Source organism: Prunus persica, chromosome G5, assembly GCF_000346465.2.
Source record: "Prunus persica cultivar Lovell chromosome G5, Prunus_persica_NCBIv2, whole genome shotgun sequence".
NCBI lineage: Eukaryota > Viridiplantae > Streptophyta > Magnoliopsida > Rosales > Rosaceae > Prunus > Prunus persica.
This window is the reverse complement of record NC_034013.1, coordinates 915,523-935,958: the sequence shown is the minus strand read 5'-3', so window position 1 is coordinate 935,958 and position 20,436 is coordinate 915,523. Positions and strand designations below refer to the sequence as shown.

The following is a 20,436-nucleotide window of genomic DNA, read 5'->3' as shown; positions in this document are numbered from 1 at the left end:
AACGATAAGAATGGACCGGTAAAAATTAACCAATAAATATATAAAAATTGTTTGTATAAAGCAAATATTTTGTTAGCAGGCTATGCATATCACTGAACGGATCGGAATCAGAATGCTCCATCTCCATGTATCCAGCGTGCATTCTGCACCGCTGACAACCAGAGCCAAAGGGAACCCAACCCTGCTAAAATTTTAGAAGGCTTGAAAGTGCCCAAAAATGTTGATGCTCATTTTAGAAATAATAACAGCAGGACCAAATTCAATATAATTACAACACATGAGGTGGAAACAATTAACATAGGGGAGACATAAATTACAGAATCAATTTTATGAATGTTGGTGAACAAATAACATCCAAGACTACATGAGCATACCTTATCTCTCTATTCAGGGTTTTTATTAAGAACCTCCATTCAAATCTACACCAGGATACAAAATGATTACACCGAGAGGATTCAACATCAAATTTGCCAGTAGCAGGTACGCCCAAAGTGCTCGTGAGTGAGAGTTCAAGATCATGCGTGTAATTTTCTGTTTCTGCGAATTACAATGCGCGGAGAACTTTACAAGCTGTGCACTTACAGATGTAGTACAGCCATTGATTTAGTCGAGCACGAAGACGCATCCAGTTCATGAGTTACATGGTTCCTTGAGATATGACTCCATTTCATCTCCATATCAGACACATCACATACAGTAAAAAAATCCAATACTTGACCAAATATTTTGAACATCTCAATGCCAAATATCATGTTCCCGTCTGCTACAAACGCAGCATTCCAGTCCATTGGAGCATCAGGATGCACTGAGACCTCGGTCCAGTTAAGGTACATGAGATCCAGCTCCCATACTTTTCTAACAGCCTTGTTTCTCCGGCCTATCTGACCATCCCCTTCACACCAGAAGACAGAGAGCATGAAAAGCCGGCCATTACAAGATACTAATTTCGGGTAATATTCATGAACACGGGGTGGGAAAGGAGAGGTTTGGATTCCAATCCAGAAACCCCTTTCTATGTCATATCCTGCGAGCTTATCACTTTCGGAATAAACATAAAACATCCCATTACAAACAACTCCAGAACAAACAATCCCAAAGTCCACAGGCAACCCTTGAATTTCTGTCCATTTCTTAGAGACAGAATCATATATTTCTCCAGAATCTAAAGGCTCATCCCATGATCCAAGACCGCCTACAGCAATGATCACAAACCTTCTATGACTCTTCATGGATGAGTGATCACTTTTCTGCTTTATAAATTTATATGACTTTCTATTGGGCAACAACGAAGACTCATTTTCATCAACAGCATATCTGCATTGACGCCTAAGAGAAAGCCTGTGAGGATCTTCATAAACATCTGACACTCCACCTAACCGTGATCTGGGAATACGTCTATCTTGGCGATTTTGATAACTTTGACTGGTGGAAAAATCTGAAGTGACCTCAGAAACTCCTAAAATAGGCATTGATCTTGCATACTTCATAGGTGAAACTTTACGCCAAGATTTAGTTAAGGGACTGAACAGCATTACCCCTTTGTGTGTCTTAAATGAGCTCCTATCCACCCTCCCAAAGTTGTTCAAGCTTGAGCAACCACCAACAATGTAAATATCATCTTGGATACTAGCAACAGAAAACATGAACCTCCCCTTTAGAATATCAGCACCTATCACATGCCATTGGTTTAGGGACACATCCAATGCATAAATCTCACCAGAGCAATAACCATCTTTAACAGCACCAAAAATAAACAGCCATGGATTCTGATGTGAGCCTTCCCGTCTCATCTGCAGGAACCGAGGAGTAGTAGTCAAGTGTCTCCATTTCTTGCATACAAGGCGTGCAGTCATGAGAGTGGTTAGCGGGAGCCTCACCAAGCACATTTCCAATATGTCATCTGGAAGAAAAATGTGCATTCTGCTATTTCTTATTGATTCTTCAAGCTCAAAATCCTTTCTGTTATGTTTCTTCCAAAATCTCTCCCTTACCCCATACGAGAAACAGTCCATTCCAGATTCCTCGGTACCACATATTGGTCTGTATCCCTTGCCTTCATCGCTGGCACTTGACCTCCTCCGGTTACTCGGATCCCCAAAATCATCCCCTGTGTCAGCACCTACTTTGCAACCCCCACCCCTACCATACAGAGTAAGACACCTCAAAGATATTCCCCTGGCATCATCCTCCTCTTCTCCTCCAGGTCTCTGATTCTTCTTCCTCAACTTCTGGCTAACACTTCTCATCAGACGCTTTGACACACTCAAAGCTTCAAAATCTTGGCGAAGAGATTCTTCACCAGAGAGTCTCTCCGAATACATTCTGTTCTATAGTCATTAGCACGCAAAGGCATGCACTGTCTTACCAATGTCATGAACCCTAATAGAAGCAAAATCATAAGCATAAGATAATAATCAAGAGTGCAAGCCCAGAAGGGTGAATTAGAACACAGATCTCCATATATTTATGGCAATCCCAAAATGTAAATGGAATAAGAGCAATGAAACCATGTGCAGCATATTCAAGATAGTGTTGGGGTTGTTAAACACTATATCCTTGAAAATAAAAGGAAATGTTATTCCTTTTAGGCTACACGAAAAGAAATTTTATTTCTGAAACGAAACTCAGTATTGTACAACCACTGAAGTCCTTGGACCTCAGGACAAGAATCCTCATAAACACATTTCCATCTCAGAACCCAAAAAACCAAAGGAGACATATACTTAAAACTTGCACAAAAACTATATAACAAACACAAGTCAAAGATTAAAATTAAGAATTACTTTTGCCCTTTCCGGGTTTTACCATCAGTTTTCTCGGCAACCAAACACAGAGCAAAGAACTAGCTCAGAATAAACTATGTGTGTAACAACACATTCTGTCAAATTCCACATAGGAGGAGTTAAAAATTACACTAAAACAGAACAAATACAAAGCAAGAAGACGAAATCATCATGAATTAATAATTTTAAAATACTAGATGATCCAATAACATTCAAATCCAAATGAAAGAGCAAATAATAATAATAAATAAATAAAAAGATATGTAGTCCATTTGGTTGCCGATAATTGAGAAAATAAAAGAGAAGCAAAAAGCAGCAACTCACTGGAATCAGCACCGTAATGAGATCAACATTTTGAGATACGAATGCGAACCCCGTAAACAGAAATGAAAAACGAAAAAGCCATATGTTTGGTTGCCGAGAAACAAAGAGAAATAGAAAGAAAGGAGAAGTAAATTGGAAAGAGGCACGTTCGAATCGATTGATTTGGAATAAATTGAAAAGCAAAAGACAAAGATGAAAAGGCAAAAACTTACAAACGCAGAGGTGCTTTGCCTTAAGCAGAGCAAAGCACTGTTGCAGTGAGGGATCTGAGGTGAGCTGTAAGATTGAACAATAGAGAAGAAGAAGGTAAAGAGAGAGAGAAAAAGGAGGAGGCTCAATCTGATGAGATTCTCGTATTATGAAATTCGATTTTTCGAATTTTTTAATCAAAAGAAATCGTAAAAGATTGATTGAATTTGTTTATCTTTTTTAATTTATAATGGGAATTGAATTAATTAATAAAGAATATTTAGAGTGGTAGGTTGTGGTCGTGGTCGGGGCTGGATTTAGTACAGTGACGTGGCCTTTCACTTGATCCACTTCATTTATCAAATTCTAAAAAGGGAATATAATGAGTAGATTTTTCCTCCATATTTTTGCTTATCACACTTAATTTTAGGGTAATTTTATTTGGACCCATCAATCCTATTTTTTGGTCTAATATTAATTTTAAAAATGAATAATTTATTTTACCCTAATATGTAATTACTGTTAAAGACAAAGAACATTTAAAATATAAAATAAATCTTATCACCAATGGCGGACTCAGGAATTTTAATAGGAAAGGGCTATTTTTTTTATTTTTTTTATTTTTTTACAGGAGATATATTATAAGCCTTTTTTTTTCTTCATGAAACAAAAATGTGAATAAAATTTTATAAATCAAATAAGGCCACATTACGAGCAAATATAACACAAAGAAGTACAAAATATAAATAAATACCAAATCAAAAACATTGTTTAACTACTTGAAATCCGAGTTGAGAAAGTTCCTCAAGAATTGAAGTATCAACATTATATGCAGAAAGTGTATGTGTATCCTTGTTATCGTTACCCTTTTTTTTGAAGAATAGTTTTTCCTCTCTTTGTTGGTCTATTATCATCATGTAACATGATATCCTAACAAGAAATACTAAACACGAAAAATCATATATACTAATTAATAATTTAAGTTGCAAAAATAAAACATATATAACAATCCCCAAAAGTTTTCACCCGAACCCTAAATCATAAAAACTTAACAACAACAATTAAAATTGGAAATTGAGTATAAAAAAAAAACAAAAAAAAAACTTACCAAGATTGATGAACCCACTGAAGATAGGTTGGTACAATTTTTTAGAGGGGGAGAGCTATTTATTCTAGGCTCTGAAGGTTCAAATATGGCGTTTTGGGTGGCTAGAAGAAAATTTTCGATGTTTGCTTCTAATCAAATTTATATAGGTTATGGATTGCATGTTTACTATTTCCTATATGCTTCAAGAGTGGGCTTATTTCTACATAGAGAGTTGGGCTTATTTTAAATAGAGGGCTAGACTATTATTTACTTTAGATATATTTGGTTTAAACCACTAAAACTACACACACACAAAAAAAATATTTAATATTAAAAATAAAAAAATAAAAAATTCAGCACTGGGCTGGAGCCCACTCTAGCCCAAGTGTAAATCCGCCCTTGCTTATCACTATACCCATCATAACAATATACGTTCCTGCAATCCTAGTCAGACTTATTTCTTATACTTGTTCTCCAACTATCACGTAACACGTTGCTAAACTCTTGTTCTTGTAACTAAACCCTAACTAGATTTATATGCTTTATATTGGTCAAAACATAAGCATAGTTACTTTTGTTTTTTGCATTTTTCAAGTGTTTAGTTGCATGGTCGTCGCTGCTTACGTTTGCTAGACCAGTACCGAACACATGACTAGCTGCCACACCCTGAACCTCTATAGTATCCTCGGAGGGGTGCTAGGGACCATGCTTACGCTGGTCCTCTTGAGAGGCTAATTAACCTATCCAATCTTTGTCTCCTTGATGCAGCTGTAGGACGCTTTCTATCAAGTCGAGATGATCAGTAGATCCTCTACATGTCCTCTTCATATCTACAATATGTATATATATTTGATATTAAAACAACATTACGTACATATCTAACATAACTACACTTTTATTGCGATTTCCTAATCAACAAGTTTGCTTTCTTTAAACATTAGAGTAAAATTCGAGAAATTATATAGAAAAACAAACTCAAAAACACCAAAACATAAAATCTATAACAGTTTGATGGGCTGAAACTGAAACTACTACAAATATTCAGTGCATATAGTGTATATATTCAGCAATGGATTTGTGATTGAGGTGACATGTGGTGGCGTTGGATGTGGATGGTGGAGTGGTGATGCTCTCTTTCGTAAGCAAGTAGTATAAGCCATTAAATTGTTTCCCCAGGCCAATCATCCTCTTCCAAGCCAGGTCCTCTAAGACACAAAAGGTAACAAAGAATTGAATAGAAAAATTAAGACTAAATGTAAGTTTGCCACTAGAAAGTAAATTAACATGAAAGGAAGGCACACAAAGAACTTCATCAACAGATAAATTTGGAACCAAAGATAAGGAACTAAGGCCACTGATTCTTGCATGAGATCCATTAGTAAGATCAGCAGTGGAGTTGAGTGAGGTAGTAACAGATAGCCCGGAAGGAGGCGCAATGTGATCGATGGCTCCACTATCAAGTATCCAAGGATTTGTGGATGATGAGGCCGTGAAGGCATAAAAGAAAGGCATTTTACGAAGCAAAGACTTGAGTTGAGCGTACTCCTCAGCGAAAAATTTGAAACCTTCTTTGGCATGTAGTGGAGTGGATTGTGTTTGATTTGCCGTGGATGGTTTCTTTGATTGATTGGGTAGCTTAACATATTTGCCATGAATTTTGTGCCCAGGCGGAAAGCCATGTAGCTAGAAACATCTATCAACCAGATGGGTGGTATCCTCACAATAGGTGCAAAAGAGAGGTCGGCGTGAGTTGCTTTTTTGAGCAGTTTGTTTGGAAGAGTTGGTCTCTTGTACTTTGGAGTTGCTCGAGGAGGATGAGCCAGGAGACTTGTACGTTTTGTTACTCACGTTCATGGCATGAGCGACGTCAGATGAAGTGTGTTCTCCCACTTCACGTTGTTGTTCCTCCTTCATAATCATGGAATAAGCCTTCTTAAAGAAGGGACAAATTGCATCAATAAAATTTGGCCTTGAATGGTTGTTTATGAGTCATTGAGACCCATCAAAAATTGTACGACTTGCTCTTCATCTTCGCGTGCTCGCAACACCTTTAAAGCTCCACAGGTTGAGTGTGGTACAGTTGATAAGAGCCCAAATCATCCCAAAGAGATTTCAATTTTGTGCAGTATTGGCAGACGATTTGCTGCCCTTGTTTGTTTTCAGCGATGGTCTTTCGCATCTAAAAAACACGAGTGAGATTAGTCCTAACATTCTTGTCATGTTTGCAGTGTTTGTGTCAACTTGTTTTTCTTAACAAGTTGACACAACACGACACATTTAGAAAACAATTGAAAAATATCAAACACGAATACGACCCGTTTTCACTCGTTAAGAATAAAATAAATAAATAATAATAAAATAAAACATAAAACAAAAATAATTATTATAAAAAATAAAAAAAAAGAATCTAGCGTGCAATGCCTTTGGTGGGAAGGAAATAGATCTAGAGAGAGAGAGAGAGAGAGAGAGAGAGAGAGAGAGAGGTGTTAAGGGATAGCAACAAGATCAAAACCAGGGAATATAAATATGAAATGTTTCTATAGGTAAAGGAAAAGCAGTAGCATCGGTGGTATCTCTAAGAAGAACAAATCTCAATTGACTACTCACCTAGCTGCTACCTCTTTCGGCTTGGATGTCACCCAACCCACCGCCCTTATTGCATATGGGGATGGGGATTTCAATTCTTTTTTATGGGAATGGTGATGGTGATATTTGCTCAAGTGAGTAGTTTGATACTGAACAAGGAAGCCATGGCTAGCTAACTGAGTGAATATGTTCTTGTTGTCTAACAAGTTGGGGAGAGAGAGAAAGGGAAAAAAAAAACACAAAAAGACAAATATGAAATTACAAAAATACCCCTGATCTTAACGGGTATTTGTGAATTGACACGACACGACACGTTATCTTAATGTGTGGCTAACGGGTTAACACAATATCAACACGACACGATAACCTAGAACCAAATACTATATTTTTTTGTGTGAATTCGTGTCGTGTTAACGGGTCGTGTACGATATTGCCAGGTCTAAGTGAGATGGCCAACAGAGAATCTATCCTGCAGATCACTCCAAACTTCAGTAGGGGTGTCGACATAGATGATGCTGTTAGCAAGGGCTTGGGTGATGACATTCAACAACCAAGCCATCACCATATCATTGCAGCAACGCCACAAGGGGTATTTGGAATCTTTTTCAGAGAGAGGTTTGATAGTGCCATCAACAAACCCTAATTTAGTTTTCACACTAAGACTAATGATGATCGTGCGGCGCCACGTGCTGTAATTATCTCCATCAAGAAGTTGGGACAATAACAAGCCCCGGATGATCCGAGGATTGCAAGAAGTAGGGATCAGTATGATCCATGGTTTATGTTTGGGAGGTTTTGCTAGTGTCACCTATGAAGAGTTAGACGACTAGGGTTTGAAAACAAAGAGACATCTAGAATCGGTGCTATGATACCATGTCAAATTGATATTGCTTTTAAGAAGAACAATTCTTCGTTATATTGATAAAGCCAAAAGGCTAAGTATTTATACAAAGATTTACAAACCCTACAAGGAATCCTAGGTTTACTTGGAGACTACTCCTAAATCAATTACAAAAAAAGAAATAAAGAAACTTCCAACATGGTACATGCGTGTGTGTGACTTACAAAGTTTCTTTTTCTAATTTTGCAATTGTATTTTTCTAGATAGTCGTCTTAAAAGTTTTCTTTTATCACTTGTGTTTTCTAGATGTCTGTCTCAATATTTTACGCCGATAAAAGAAAAAAAAAAGAAACTATTAATATTTTATAAACTGTGATTAAAAAATTCCGCTTGCACGCACGTGATTAAGAGCTATATTCTATTTATATATTAGAAGCTTTAAGTTTGAACACTTGACGAAAACAAAAGTACGTTTGAAATTGAACGTGCAAGTTAATTTTCCACCTAAAAATTGCTAATGACGTAAATTAAAAAAATATTTCTTCAAATGATAAAGTTAAACTCAAAGATTTGATACATACACACCTAAGAGGTCTAATTGTTGAGATTAATTTTGTCATTTCAAGAAGTTTATTGAATAAAATCATCAATTTTTTGACCGGAAAATAAAAGGAATGAGTTTTGTGAAAATAATTTGAAACCTTATGGTGTTAGTACAATTTCTAAAATCAAAAGGGATTTTGCCTTAGGAGGTCTTAGTGTAAATAAATTTTCAACTTCACCAAATTCCTCAATCTCCAATGCTCCTTCCCGACGATCTCTCCGTCGCTAGCCCTACCCTAGCCCTAAATTTCGACACAAACAAGGAACACATTGAAGAGGATGAGAGGTTGGGTGGACAATTTTTTTTCTTTGTTTCTCAAAAATATATTCTTACTTTTTAATTTTTACAACGTTTTTTAATTATATATATATATAGTTTTTATTGTCCTGAAAATTGCCAATTTGCTTTTAGTATTGACAGAAAATTGGACGATATTTTAAAAATTATTGGCCATGGATATATCCTTGATTTAAATATAAACAAAAGGTCAATTTCAAATCGGGTTAAAATTAATTTGGTTTTCAACACATACGCAAGTAGATTAATAAGCTCCTTCATTTTCTCTCCAAAAATAAAAAAACTGCTCTTTTCATCTTAATCCTCTTCTTTTTTTTCCCCATAGAGTTGTACTTGTATTTAAAGATATAAAGATATAGGATTTCAGTTGAGGGCTCGTATATATATTCATCTCATCTCTCCCATCAATTTGCCACGCGTGGGTGGGATTGCTTTCTATCGTGATCTGCAGGTATAATAAGCTTCAGATTTCATAGTAAATTTCCTACTTTTCGTGATTGTTGAAATTTCGTTTATCTGCAATTAGGGCGCACGGCTGTGGAGAAATAATATATAAATAATTAGGTTGGCCTTTCAGACTTTTACGAGTTGGTGTTGGGTGTATGCATGCAAATTGCAATTAATTATTGTAATCTAGGATTCGTTTTTCTTTTTGTCAATCTCTCCTAGCAAATCTCTGTTTTCTTGTAAAACTAAAACCCCTCCAGTTTTTGTGTTGGCGAGTCCTTATTGGTTACTTATTTATTTAGTTATATTATTATTTAGATTTATTTTTTATTATATTTAAGGTTAACACATCTTTATACTTCTTTATAAAATATACCTACTTTGTTTCGACATTTTGCAAGTCAATTTTTTGTAATTTAGGGTTGCGTTAACTTTAGATACCAACTTGTGTACCAACTCTCTAATAGAGGTGGAGCCCACCAATACAATGGGTCCCACACTCTATTAGAGAGTTGGTACACAAGTTGGTATCTAAAGTTGGTCTCCCTAGCATTTTCCTAATTAAAAACTCTTTCACTGACAGGTTGGTTGACGCAAAAGGAAAGGAACAATTTTATAAGATCAATCATGCAGAAGAAGCATCTGTTTATGTATATGCAGATGCACGAAGAACTATGCGTTCTGGATATCAGTAAATTATTGGCATGGAGTTCTTTGGACAAGTCTCAGAGGCGTCGAAGGCCTGAGTTTAAGCTTGTGCATGGTTCTTGTTTTCCAGACGGAAGAAGATTGCCGACTAAGATGGCATATATATGATTGCGGATTCCAAATCGTATATTGTGGGGGGTCGCTTTCCTTTGCAGCCGCCCAACCTTGAGGTTTTTGCGTGTGAACCCAATCCTGATGATCCAGAGGGCCTCTGCAAGAGTAACCTTCCCGCATTGTCTGGTCCTAAGTTGGATCCATTCGTGTTCACCATCGAGGGCAAAATTTATGTGTTGGCCACAGAGTATCGAGGAGGGCCCGTCGAAGAAAAATCTCTAGCCCTTTTTGAGGTTTTCAATCCTATATCTGGGTCATGGAAAGTTCTTCCAAATCCCCCATTCATCTTTGGTCATCGTGGATTCCCTAATATTTTTGCCAACGACTGGCACGTTTGGGGCCACAAGATCTTGATTTCGAACTGACAAATATTACATCTTTAACACTCATGACGAGAAATGGGAGGATGCATTTGAATTCCTGGATGCATCCGCTTATGGTTTTGCAGAATGTGAGGGATTTCTAGTTGGCCCAGCGCGTTTTCTGTTCTTACTTATAAGTTGGATTCCCATGGCATCCCTCGACCGTATTCGGAGCTAGATGAGCTTCGGAAGATATTTCGTCCTCCTCTAGACGATAGCTATACCCTCACCCATCTCGATGATGGTGGCCTGATGTGCATCCTGCATTCTGGAATTGATTTAAAGTTGAATGTGTGCTGTTTTCGTCTAGAGTGGTGTTCCAAATGTTAGTCTCAGACTATGGTTCCAATCAACCTGTCGGCCATGCTGACATCAAGGCCAAACAAACTTACTGTTTCCCTCGGCTTGATTGTCCACAAATCAAGCCTTCAGTATTTGTCACGTAAGCAATTATGATTCTCAATTAAGTTTAAGACTATATGAAGTTACACATAGAATAGAAGTTTTAATGAAGCAAATAAACTTAGTTTCGATTTTACAGGCATGATCATTCAGACAAGCATGACAATAAGTGCAATGAAGTGTCAGGAAGAATGAAATGCCTAGGTCATTTGTAATTCACTGTGCTTTGTGTGACTTGGTTTTCTTTATTTTCATGCAATTTATTTTGGATATATAAGGGCATGTTGTGACTTGGGCGAGTGTGGTGATTTTTTTTGGAACAGCCCGCATTTGGTACGAGGCACAAGAAGCAGTCTACAGTGCCTATGATGAAACTACAACCACCTAGGCGCAAACCAGTAAGTAGTATAATGAAACTAGATATATTTTGGTTTTGGTTTGCTTGAATTTTGTTTGTGTGTATGCGGAAAATTAATTGTTTGATGCAGAAAAAGAGATTGAAGAGCATATCGAATGAACATATGGATATCGAACAATTGAAGGTCCTGGTACACCAAACACTTGAGCCTCGCTGCTGGAGTCACAGGCCCGTATCTTCTGAATTTGCAGCTTCTTCCTGGATGCATGACTCGAAATGCACGACTCGAAAATGAATGAATGGAATCAGGACCCGTATCTTCTGAATCTCCAGCTTCTTCCTGGATGCACGAGACTAGAGAATGAATGAATGGGACAATGATGATTGAAGTCTGAATGCAGATAGATAGAGATATATATATTGTAAGCATGCAAGCATTTTATAAGCAAAGTGTTTGGGTTGAGTTTTGGGTTTCCTTCTCGGAAAAGACATGCTTTCCCTTTGATGCATTTCAGACTTTTCTATTTCCTTTTGCTTTTGAGTTTTTGTCTCTATGCATGTTTTCTATCCCCTTCTTTTTCCCCAATATAATTTGAAAGGATATTTGTTGGATAAGCTAAGTGTGAGTTGCAATAATCTGGCTAGGGTGAATTCAGATGGGAAAGATTGTCTATTCAAGCGGTCTTTGGTATTGGCATCCAATAACATAGGTGAATTAGCAAGAAATATGGCGGCGAGCCTATGTCCTATGTCAAGATCACCATGACTAGACCATGATGGAAAACTACCCTGAGTATGTTGTTGGTAAGAACAACACGTTTAATGGTTAATTGATAAAATTCGTAAAATAAATTTCATACTGGGTTATTGAATCAAATATCCGTTAACTTTACTTAACAAATTGAATATGGATTTGTTTATCAATAATCCACTAGATTAACTAATCAAATTGTTTTTTCTTATCAGATCAGGTGTAGACTAATTTAATCGATCTCCAATTTATATATCTCAGCTATCTAATAAATATATTAGTCTGTACGAGCGATATTCTAAATTAGTTCAAATTAAATTTACAGGAATAAAGATTCGAATGGGAGTTGGATACAAGGAAGTGGACTCATGGTCTTGGGTAATTGCCCCATGAATTTGTAGCTTATTTTCAATGTACGCAACAAATTTAGGTGGCAAGGGTATTTAACTTGTTTTCTCAATTAAAAAAAAGGAAGTTTCACTAATATACTAAAAATAGGGGTTGAAATTATAAAAAAAAAACCCTATATGAAATGTACTTTAGAAACACACCCAAAATCCATTTACTATATAAGAAATAGGTGTTGAAGTTCCTACAAATTACATGACTGCCATTGACTAACTTAAAATAAGCTCAACACAAAAAACTCAAAAAAAACCCAAAACAAGCCCAACAAGCCTGAAGTATATTGTTAATATCATATCATAGAAGTACATTGATAATACCATGTTATAGAAGTACATTGTTAATACCATGTCATAGAAGTGCATTGTTAATATCATTTCATACAAAAAAAAACTCAAAAAACCCCAAAAAGAGCCCAGTAAGACATCCGATATCTTTTGCAGAAACCACCTCCAATTGTTCACAGTTTCACCAGAAACAATCGCAAAGGCAAAACGAAATACCTTTACAAGAAAAAGAAAATACACTGTTAATACTATGTCATAACACTATCTTCCTAGTAAAAATTACATTATGCATATCATAAACTTCAAGTGCATAGCTATATATAGAGCAAATATAGAGCAAATATAGAGCATGCTTTGTTATTGAAAATCTGTTAGTACTATGTCATAGAAGTACACTGCTAATATTATGTCATAGAAGTGCATTGTTAATACTATGTCATAGAAATCATCTCAGTTGCAGGGTATGAACAGTATAACAACTGTTCATACCACTTACTGGAAGTTAACAACTACGTCATTTCATTTGCATAATAGGTACGATAAAGAATCCAAACAGTACCAAACATCAAAACCATGTTAACACTAAATAGTGTTTTACACATTAAAATCACAAAGAACCTAGATCACTGAGAATCTAAATCCAAGAACAGTAATTATCAATTTTCTCAGTAACCAAACATTAGATAGCATACACATATAGAGCCAAACAAGTCAACAACAATGAGAAAAACAAGCATAATGAATTCTAAATCACTAATTCCAAATATTATATAATTCTAAAATAGAAAAAGCAATACATCAATGACTCATATTGACTAATTAAGTATTTTATGCCAAGAACTCATCCCAAAATTTTGACTACCACCAACTCTAGCATCGTCGGTGCTCCAAAGAATGAAGAATCAAATTGAATCACCATATCACCATTGCCAAAACCTCAATTCAATCATATGCTAAGCAAACACATAAATTGAACCCCTTTTTAAGGCTTTTGCATAATCTCTGAGAAATTGCGCTTTAAATATATCATCAAGCAACCTGAGCCCATAACCCTTCTTCCCACATCGAAACTTCTCCAGTTTGGCATATCGGCGTTTTTGGAACTGTGCAAACAAATCTATTAACTAAAACAATTCTCTATGCACAGTAAAACAAAAATTGCTATAAGGAAAAGCTAAAATACCTGTTGATTTGAACAAAGGTCTCTACTCCATATGCGTTGAGGTTGTTGTGGTGGACGTCACTCAGATTCGACGACGCTGGAGAAGGAACTGGAGGTGTGTTGTCGGCCGACGAAGATTGAAATGGAGATGATTACGGTAGCGTCGGAGATGAAGAAGGATGGTGCATTTATTGGAGCGTCCGACGGAGTTGGAGGAAGGGAAATCGGAGATAGAGTTTTGAGCGAAGGTGAATCGACGACGGGTTATGGTGATGGAGTCGGCGAGGACTATGGTGGAGATGATGAAGATTAAATGGGAATTGGACTAGGAGAAAAGCTAGAAGCAGAGCTTGATTGTTGAAGAAGAAGAAGAAAGTTCGAGATGTGTGTTGATGAAGATTGAGTTGATTAATAGACAAAGCAGAAGGGCAAAACAGTAATCCAACATAGCAGTTGAGTTTAAGAAATCGACAGCTGTCAATTTTGGAATTTTTTTTGAGTGTGTTTATATGTATTAAATGGTATAGAGTTTTTTTATAGAACTATGTCTAGAAATGAGTATTTAACTAATTTTCTATAATAAAAAAAAAAGTATGGGCAAAAGAATAAGATTAAGCCAATTTATTACCTTTTGAGAGACGGGAGGGGTTGGTTGACCGAGTGAATCCGGACCCAGCCATCAGCCCAGTGTATAGTAATAATCAGAGTCAGTCATTACAATTTCACTGCAATTCACCCTTACAGCGCTCGAAAGAGAAGAAGAAGAAGAAGAAAGCCGATGGGAGGAGGGTCGATGGTGGTGAGGTTGGTTTTGATATTTACAATTTTGTCCGTGGCTTCTTCCATCGATGACAAATGCGCTGCGTGCAATGCGGTCGCGGTAAAGTCTCGTTTCTTTTCGCTGTCATCTTCTTCTTGTTTCCCATTTCTGCAATTTGAAAATTGAAATTCCGGATCTTGTAAAAAAAGAAAAAAAGAAACTCTTTTCATGGAATGAAATTTAATTCCGGTGTCAAATGGAACTTTGCAGGAGGAGCTCAAGTTGGGACTTTCCAACGTAAGATTTTTAATTCATATGCTTTTCAATTTTGCAAAGTCTATACATTGCATTAGTTTCTGATTCAAATTCGTAAGATTTAATTTTCCAGGAAAAACCCAGAAACCATTTGGATATGAGACACCGATTGGACTCCACTGGTCAACGGAGAGGGAAGGTAATCGATTACAGGTACTACCTGGATTGCCTCCTCCTCTCAGTTTGAATGCTCACAGTTTTACACAATAGGATCTTTATGATTTTACGACCCAAAACAAAAGCACACTTTCATTTTCACTTTTAATTCGGTTTCAAGTTTTACGTATGCTTCTTAACATTGGGTATCTAGCTTCACGAAAGGGGTGATATTTTGCTAGACTAAAATGCCTTTGTTAGATTATATATGTACATAATGCATAGTTATTTTACAATGGTAGGCGAGTGAGCCTACCCGCAATAAGAGAGGGCTACCATCACGGGTTTTGAAATCGTGGTGGAATATTATGATCCAAATATCTCATGTTGAGATAAATAAAAATCCTAGTCTAGTATAGTAGATGAGTTGATGACTTTGTGTATTCTCAATACAAATCAGTAATCCAGACCGAGTTTTATTATATAAGTCACCACTACTCCATATATGATCACTTGTTGTATATGTTGTTTTTAGTTCACTTTCTTTTACAAGTGGTTGGTGACTTCTTCTTTGAATGTGTACCCAATAGAGTCAGTGAGCTCAGAGTTGTTGAACTCCTCGATGGAATTTGCGAAAAGATGCAGGATTATACTTTTCACAAGGTTAATGTATTTAAGATTGATTTCTTTCTATCAAATTATGTAGTTAGTTTGTTGAAAATTATCTCATTCTGGTTTTCTTTTGCAGATAGATTCAAACAGAAAAGAGTGGATCAAAGTAGATAACTGGGATAACCTCACAATAAGTATGTATTTCTACATAAAATATTCTATAGGTGGAGTTTTTCTTTAAACTGAGGTTGACATTTTGCATTAAACAAGTGATTTCTCTGACTTACTTGTCTAGCCATCTAGCCACTAAACAACTGGCTAATGTGCTGTTTTTCTTTTATAATCAAAGAGAACTAATTATTAGTGTAACAGTTTGCCTAGAGAGTTCCTAGAAATACAGAAAATGCAGAAAATTTTGAAAGAAAAATTACATTCATTCTTGTGAGTTGTTTATCTAGACCATATATCAATAAAGGGAGTTCTTATTCATTCTAAGACCAATCATTTCATGTTTTGAGCTGTTTCATGAAATTATGAGATTCTGAACAATCATATGCCTTTTGTTTTGTGTGTCTATGTGTACGTTTTTAGGTAAACAAGAAGCTAAAGCATATTCAAAGGATTTATCGACCTATTGTGGAAGGTAAAATGCCAACTTTGTTTTCCTACTTTCTTTTTACTAGAGTTTCAATTTTTTTTTTTTTTTAACTTTAAACTGATTGTCCTTCTCTTATAAAAAATGAGGAGTTTCAATTTTTAAGCCTCCCATGATTCAGAAGCCTAACTCATGTATTTATTTGGGACAGATTACTTGAGGAAACAGAAGATGAGGTGACTTAATTAATACTCTTATACTTTTTGCTATCAATAAAACAACTAATCAATGGTTGCATTGAGCGTTAATACTTTTGTATTCTGATTTTGAAATTGTTGTTGCAGTTGGCAGAATTGATAAAGAAAGGATCTGTAAGAGGAGGAGATGTAAGCAAGGTCTTATGTCAAGATCTGAGTGCACACTGTAGCAGGACAAGGTAAGGTTAATTCATCATAACATATAAATATCAATGAAAGTAGGTACATATTTTTACTGCTTCCCTCCCTGGCCCCCAATCATGCAAAGACCAATCAGGCCATGGTATCAAGGATACTTGATCAATACACAACAGTTTTTATTTTAAAATTTATTTTTAACCCTGGACCCTTTAGTTGAAAGGTTTTCGTTGAAGCAACTCAACCAGTTTCTAGAAATATGATTAATCCTGAGTCCTGACATTGCGAATCAAACCACCAATTAGAACTTAGAGCATTAGTTCTCCAGTCCAGAGCTATTTTGTGTTATGCTTTCCAGCAGGGTTCCCCTTTGTATAATACCCCGGAATTATTTACTGTGTCTGTCTGCAGTGCATTGCATCAGGGAAATGGATATGGTAATGAATCCGACGGAGAGCTCTGAGTTACCCACATTCACATACTTCACCAGCAAGAAGAGATAGCACAAGCCAATTAACTTTTATTCAGAGTTTGGTCTGTTTAAGTTTTTATCAAGTGTTATGCGCAAGCTTCACCAGCAAGAAGAGATAGCACAAGCCAATTAACTTTTATTCAGAGTTTGGTCTGTTTAAGTTGTTATCAAGTGTTATGCCCAAGTGACTTGCTTATTCGGATGCCAGCAAATTTGGCTTCCAAACTTATGCGATGATGTACCAATTTGTTGTCAACTTATACAAGACTGATACAAGTTAAAGACACAGAGCTAATGCATCTTTCATAGAACTCAAATGGAGTTGGTTAATTTTTCTTTATTTATGCGTCACTCGTGTTCCTCATAGAGCCAACATTGGCACTTATGGCCCAAAAATTGATGGTCTCCATTTCCAATCACCCAAGTCCCTCCTAAAAAGCCCCTCCTCCCCTAACAGGAATACCAAAACCAAAGGGAAATCCCCTCCCTGAATAATGACAATTCCCCAGAATGACATTTCCGCACAGCAATATAAGCAGAATGAAACATTCTCCCGAACTCCTCACAATCCATAAAGAATGTGGGCCTTAATTAGATACTCAAAAAATGAATCAACCCCTAAGTGCCCGTTTGACATTGATTATTTGGAGTGATAAATATTTTTATTTTTTTTTAAATTTTGGAAAGTCCAACCTGTTTGGTAAACATGAGAAAATCACTTATTGTTAAAAATTGTTGTGAGAGAAAGCTTTAAAGGAAAGTTGGTATAGAGCTGCTTTTATTTTCTGATTATACAGCAATCAGTTCGGAGAGGCACTAGAATTTAATGAAAATTTCATAATTCTAAAAATAGCCTCTTGGGTGTAATGCACCCAAACCCAAACTCACACCCATCATCTATCACATACGACATTTTAATTGCCTCCTTCAAATTAACAGTTTTGACCTACATAAATTTTATTTACTGATCTACTGAGCATCCTCTAATGGTCGCGTTGGATGGAGATGGTGGCACCTTCTCCTTCCTACGGTATGCGTCACGAACGGGCTGCTGGACCACAACCTTTGTTGTGGTTCGGTAGCTGGGCTGTATCGCGTGTTCTCCTTGCACACACATCATCCACATAGTACAAGCCCCCTCTCTTAGTACCACGCTCAATAATCTCCCCGCTACTAAATCCTGAAGAATACAGAAAGTATGATAGATTAATACTAAATAATTTAAATGTTTTCTTATTTGCGGAATAGATAACAAATTATTAAAGAGCATATGAACCAATAAAGTATTGTCCAATGTGAGAGAGGGAGTTAAATTAACACTTCCAGCACTAGTGACTGGAGAGGGCACACCATTGACATTAGCAATAGTAGAACAAGCAAGAAAACGATGATGGTGAATGAGAAAAGCTTGAAACGTCATATGATCAGTAGCTCAAGAATAAAGAATCCAATCATGGTCCTTTTGAGAATCAGTAGCAAGGAGAGAGCTAGACCAATATTACCCGATTGTTGGAGATGGGCAAAATCTATCGGAGAAGGAGTAGAGGTAACGGACACCACATGAGATACGGCGACAACAAGAGGTGGCAATACAAACGATGTCTTTTCCTCCTTCCGGCTAGGGAGGTTGTCACGGCCCTCATGGGCCCTTCGCTCTTTATACCTATCCCAACATTCGGGGTAACTGTTCTTTTGAAAGCACTGCTCCATAGAATGGCAAGTACTGCCACAGTGAGTACACTTCCTAGCACTTGCCGGTGAATCTCGAAAGGAATCGGTTGAGAGCTGCTGCTCTGCCCATTAGAATTTGTATCTCCTTTGTTATGGCAGGCGACTTCATATTGAAATTGGCACTTAGGTGACGAGGGGTAAATTAAACGACACTCCCAAAACACAATAACCTTTACACACTTAAAACTTGACTAAGCACACTTATGACTAGTCAACAGATAGTCAGAAACAATCACAATCAAGATTGCATACAAATCATGCCACAAGGTACCTGCAACACTAGAAGATTACTAGTGACAACCTAAGCACTCAGAAGGACCCGTCAATCTAGGCGTCCCTTGTGCTAGCAACAACTATGGTGAAGGTGTGTGAAATCATCTTAATCAAGTCAACAACAAACAGCAGATACAGATGACTAATCAACCACCAAGAACATAAACCCAGAAAAATTACAGATAAGCAAATCAGAATTTGTTCACCCAGAAACCCACCATTGGGAAAAACTGGGGGTCATCAACCGACCAGGCAATCCACTAAGTAGAAAAAGATTCTTACAAAGGAAACACAATCAAGCTCAAGAAACACCTAGGTCTATTTAGGTAGATGAGCAATACCTCCTTCGTGCAATCTTCTTCTCCAACTTAGCAAAGCTTGAAGCTGAGTTCATCATGGCAATGGCAGCTCCTTCTCAGCTCGTTCATCCCATGGCACTAGCTTTCAAGCTCCAACTCAAAAACGAAACCAGAATTTGGATTCAAAGGAGAATGACCAATTTCCTCAAGAAACCATTCTCTTGAAGAAATTAGTCTTGAATCAAACCTAGATATAAATGAGAGTGATTTATGCAGCTAGATGAGATTCAAAGACACATGCAGTTTTTCAAGAGATAGAATTCATTTCGGAAAAACTCATGAATCACATATATGGTTCTCTGTTGAGCAAGAAGAAGAGAAAGCTTCCAAGCAATCTTTCCCAAATCTTGCACCCAAAAGAGACGGCTACCAAATTCGGAAAGCCCTAACCTATAGAGACAGAAATTCCCTTAGGTCATAATGCCTGCCTGGCAGCCGACAGAGAAAATAGAATAAGACAAAAAAAGTTTGTTATCCAGCTGGAAATCCTACAGAGCAAGGATGACTAGTCATCCAGATGACTAGTCATCCAGATGACTAGTCATCATTTTATGAAAACAGTTTTAATGCCATGATATGCAATGCATACTTACCTTTGTCAAATTGCTTGAACCTCCATAGGATAGATGTTAGTTTAAGAACACCTAGAGTAGCTATTCTTAAACTAAGCTTGAGCTTGATAAAATACAATACAAATCTTATTACAAACTTGTCAAGGGAAGCCAAAAAATTAACTCAAAATTCATACATTAACACATATTGATGGTGGTCTTGATTTGATTCGGAAGTGCTTCAATGTTTCTTTGGGAGACTAAGTATCCCAAGAATCGGCTGGATAAGACTCCAAATGTGCACTTACTAGGGTTCAACTACATGTGGTATTTTCGGAGCAGGCTAAATGCTTAGCAAGATTCGTGATGTGGTCTGCTCATCGAGGAGCTTTGACTAGCATGTCTTCTACGTAGACCTCTATAGTCTTGCCGTTCTGCTCTTGAAAATCTTGTTCATGAGCCTCTGCTATATTGCTCTGACGTTCTTCAGTCCAAAGGGTATGACTTTGTAGCAGTATGTACCTCTTTCAATTATGAAAGAAGTCTTTGCTTTATCATCCTCATGCATCA

General features: G+C 36.8%; 2 protein-coding genes across 5 annotated transcripts; one reads left to right on the top strand and one right to left on the bottom strand.

The window, feature by feature from the left end:
• Positions 209–3,520, bottom strand: LOC18776497 (F-box/kelch-repeat protein At5g42350). 2 transcript variants are annotated; one of them, XM_007211214.2, is made up of 2 exons: positions 3,320–3,520; positions 209–2,379 (listed from the first exon to the last, which is right to left on the bottom strand). In XM_007211214.2, the coding sequence occupies exon 2, from the start codon at positions 2,319–2,321 to the stop codon at positions 579–581; it is 1,743 nt and encodes a 580-aa protein (XP_007211276.1). In that variant the 5' UTR covers positions 2,322–2,379; positions 3,320–3,520; the 3' UTR covers positions 209–578. The 2 variants fall into 2 exon arrangements, with proteins under 2 accessions (XP_007211276.1, XP_020419628.1); XM_020564039.1 differs by having other exon boundaries at positions 3,108–3,519.
• Positions 14,342–17,292, top strand: LOC18778020 (protein seele). Of its 3 annotated transcripts, none has more exons than XM_020564925.1 (10): positions 14,342–14,587; positions 14,738–14,764; positions 14,856–14,935; positions 15,469–15,541; positions 15,627–15,684; positions 16,082–16,133; positions 16,297–16,321; positions 16,430–16,521; positions 16,892–16,967; positions 17,056–17,292. In XM_020564925.1, the coding sequence occupies exons 1-9, from the start codon at positions 14,486–14,488 to the stop codon at positions 16,941–16,943; spliced, it is 561 nt and encodes a 186-aa protein (XP_020420514.1). In that variant the 5' UTR covers positions 14,342–14,485; the 3' UTR covers positions 16,944–16,967; positions 17,056–17,292. The 3 variants fall into 3 exon arrangements, 2 of the variants coding, with proteins under 2 accessions (XP_020420514.1, XP_007209653.1); XR_002271900.1 differs by having other exon boundaries at positions 14,351–14,587; positions 16,892–17,014; positions 17,103–17,292; XM_007209591.2 differs by having other exon boundaries at positions 14,352–14,587; positions 16,892–17,292.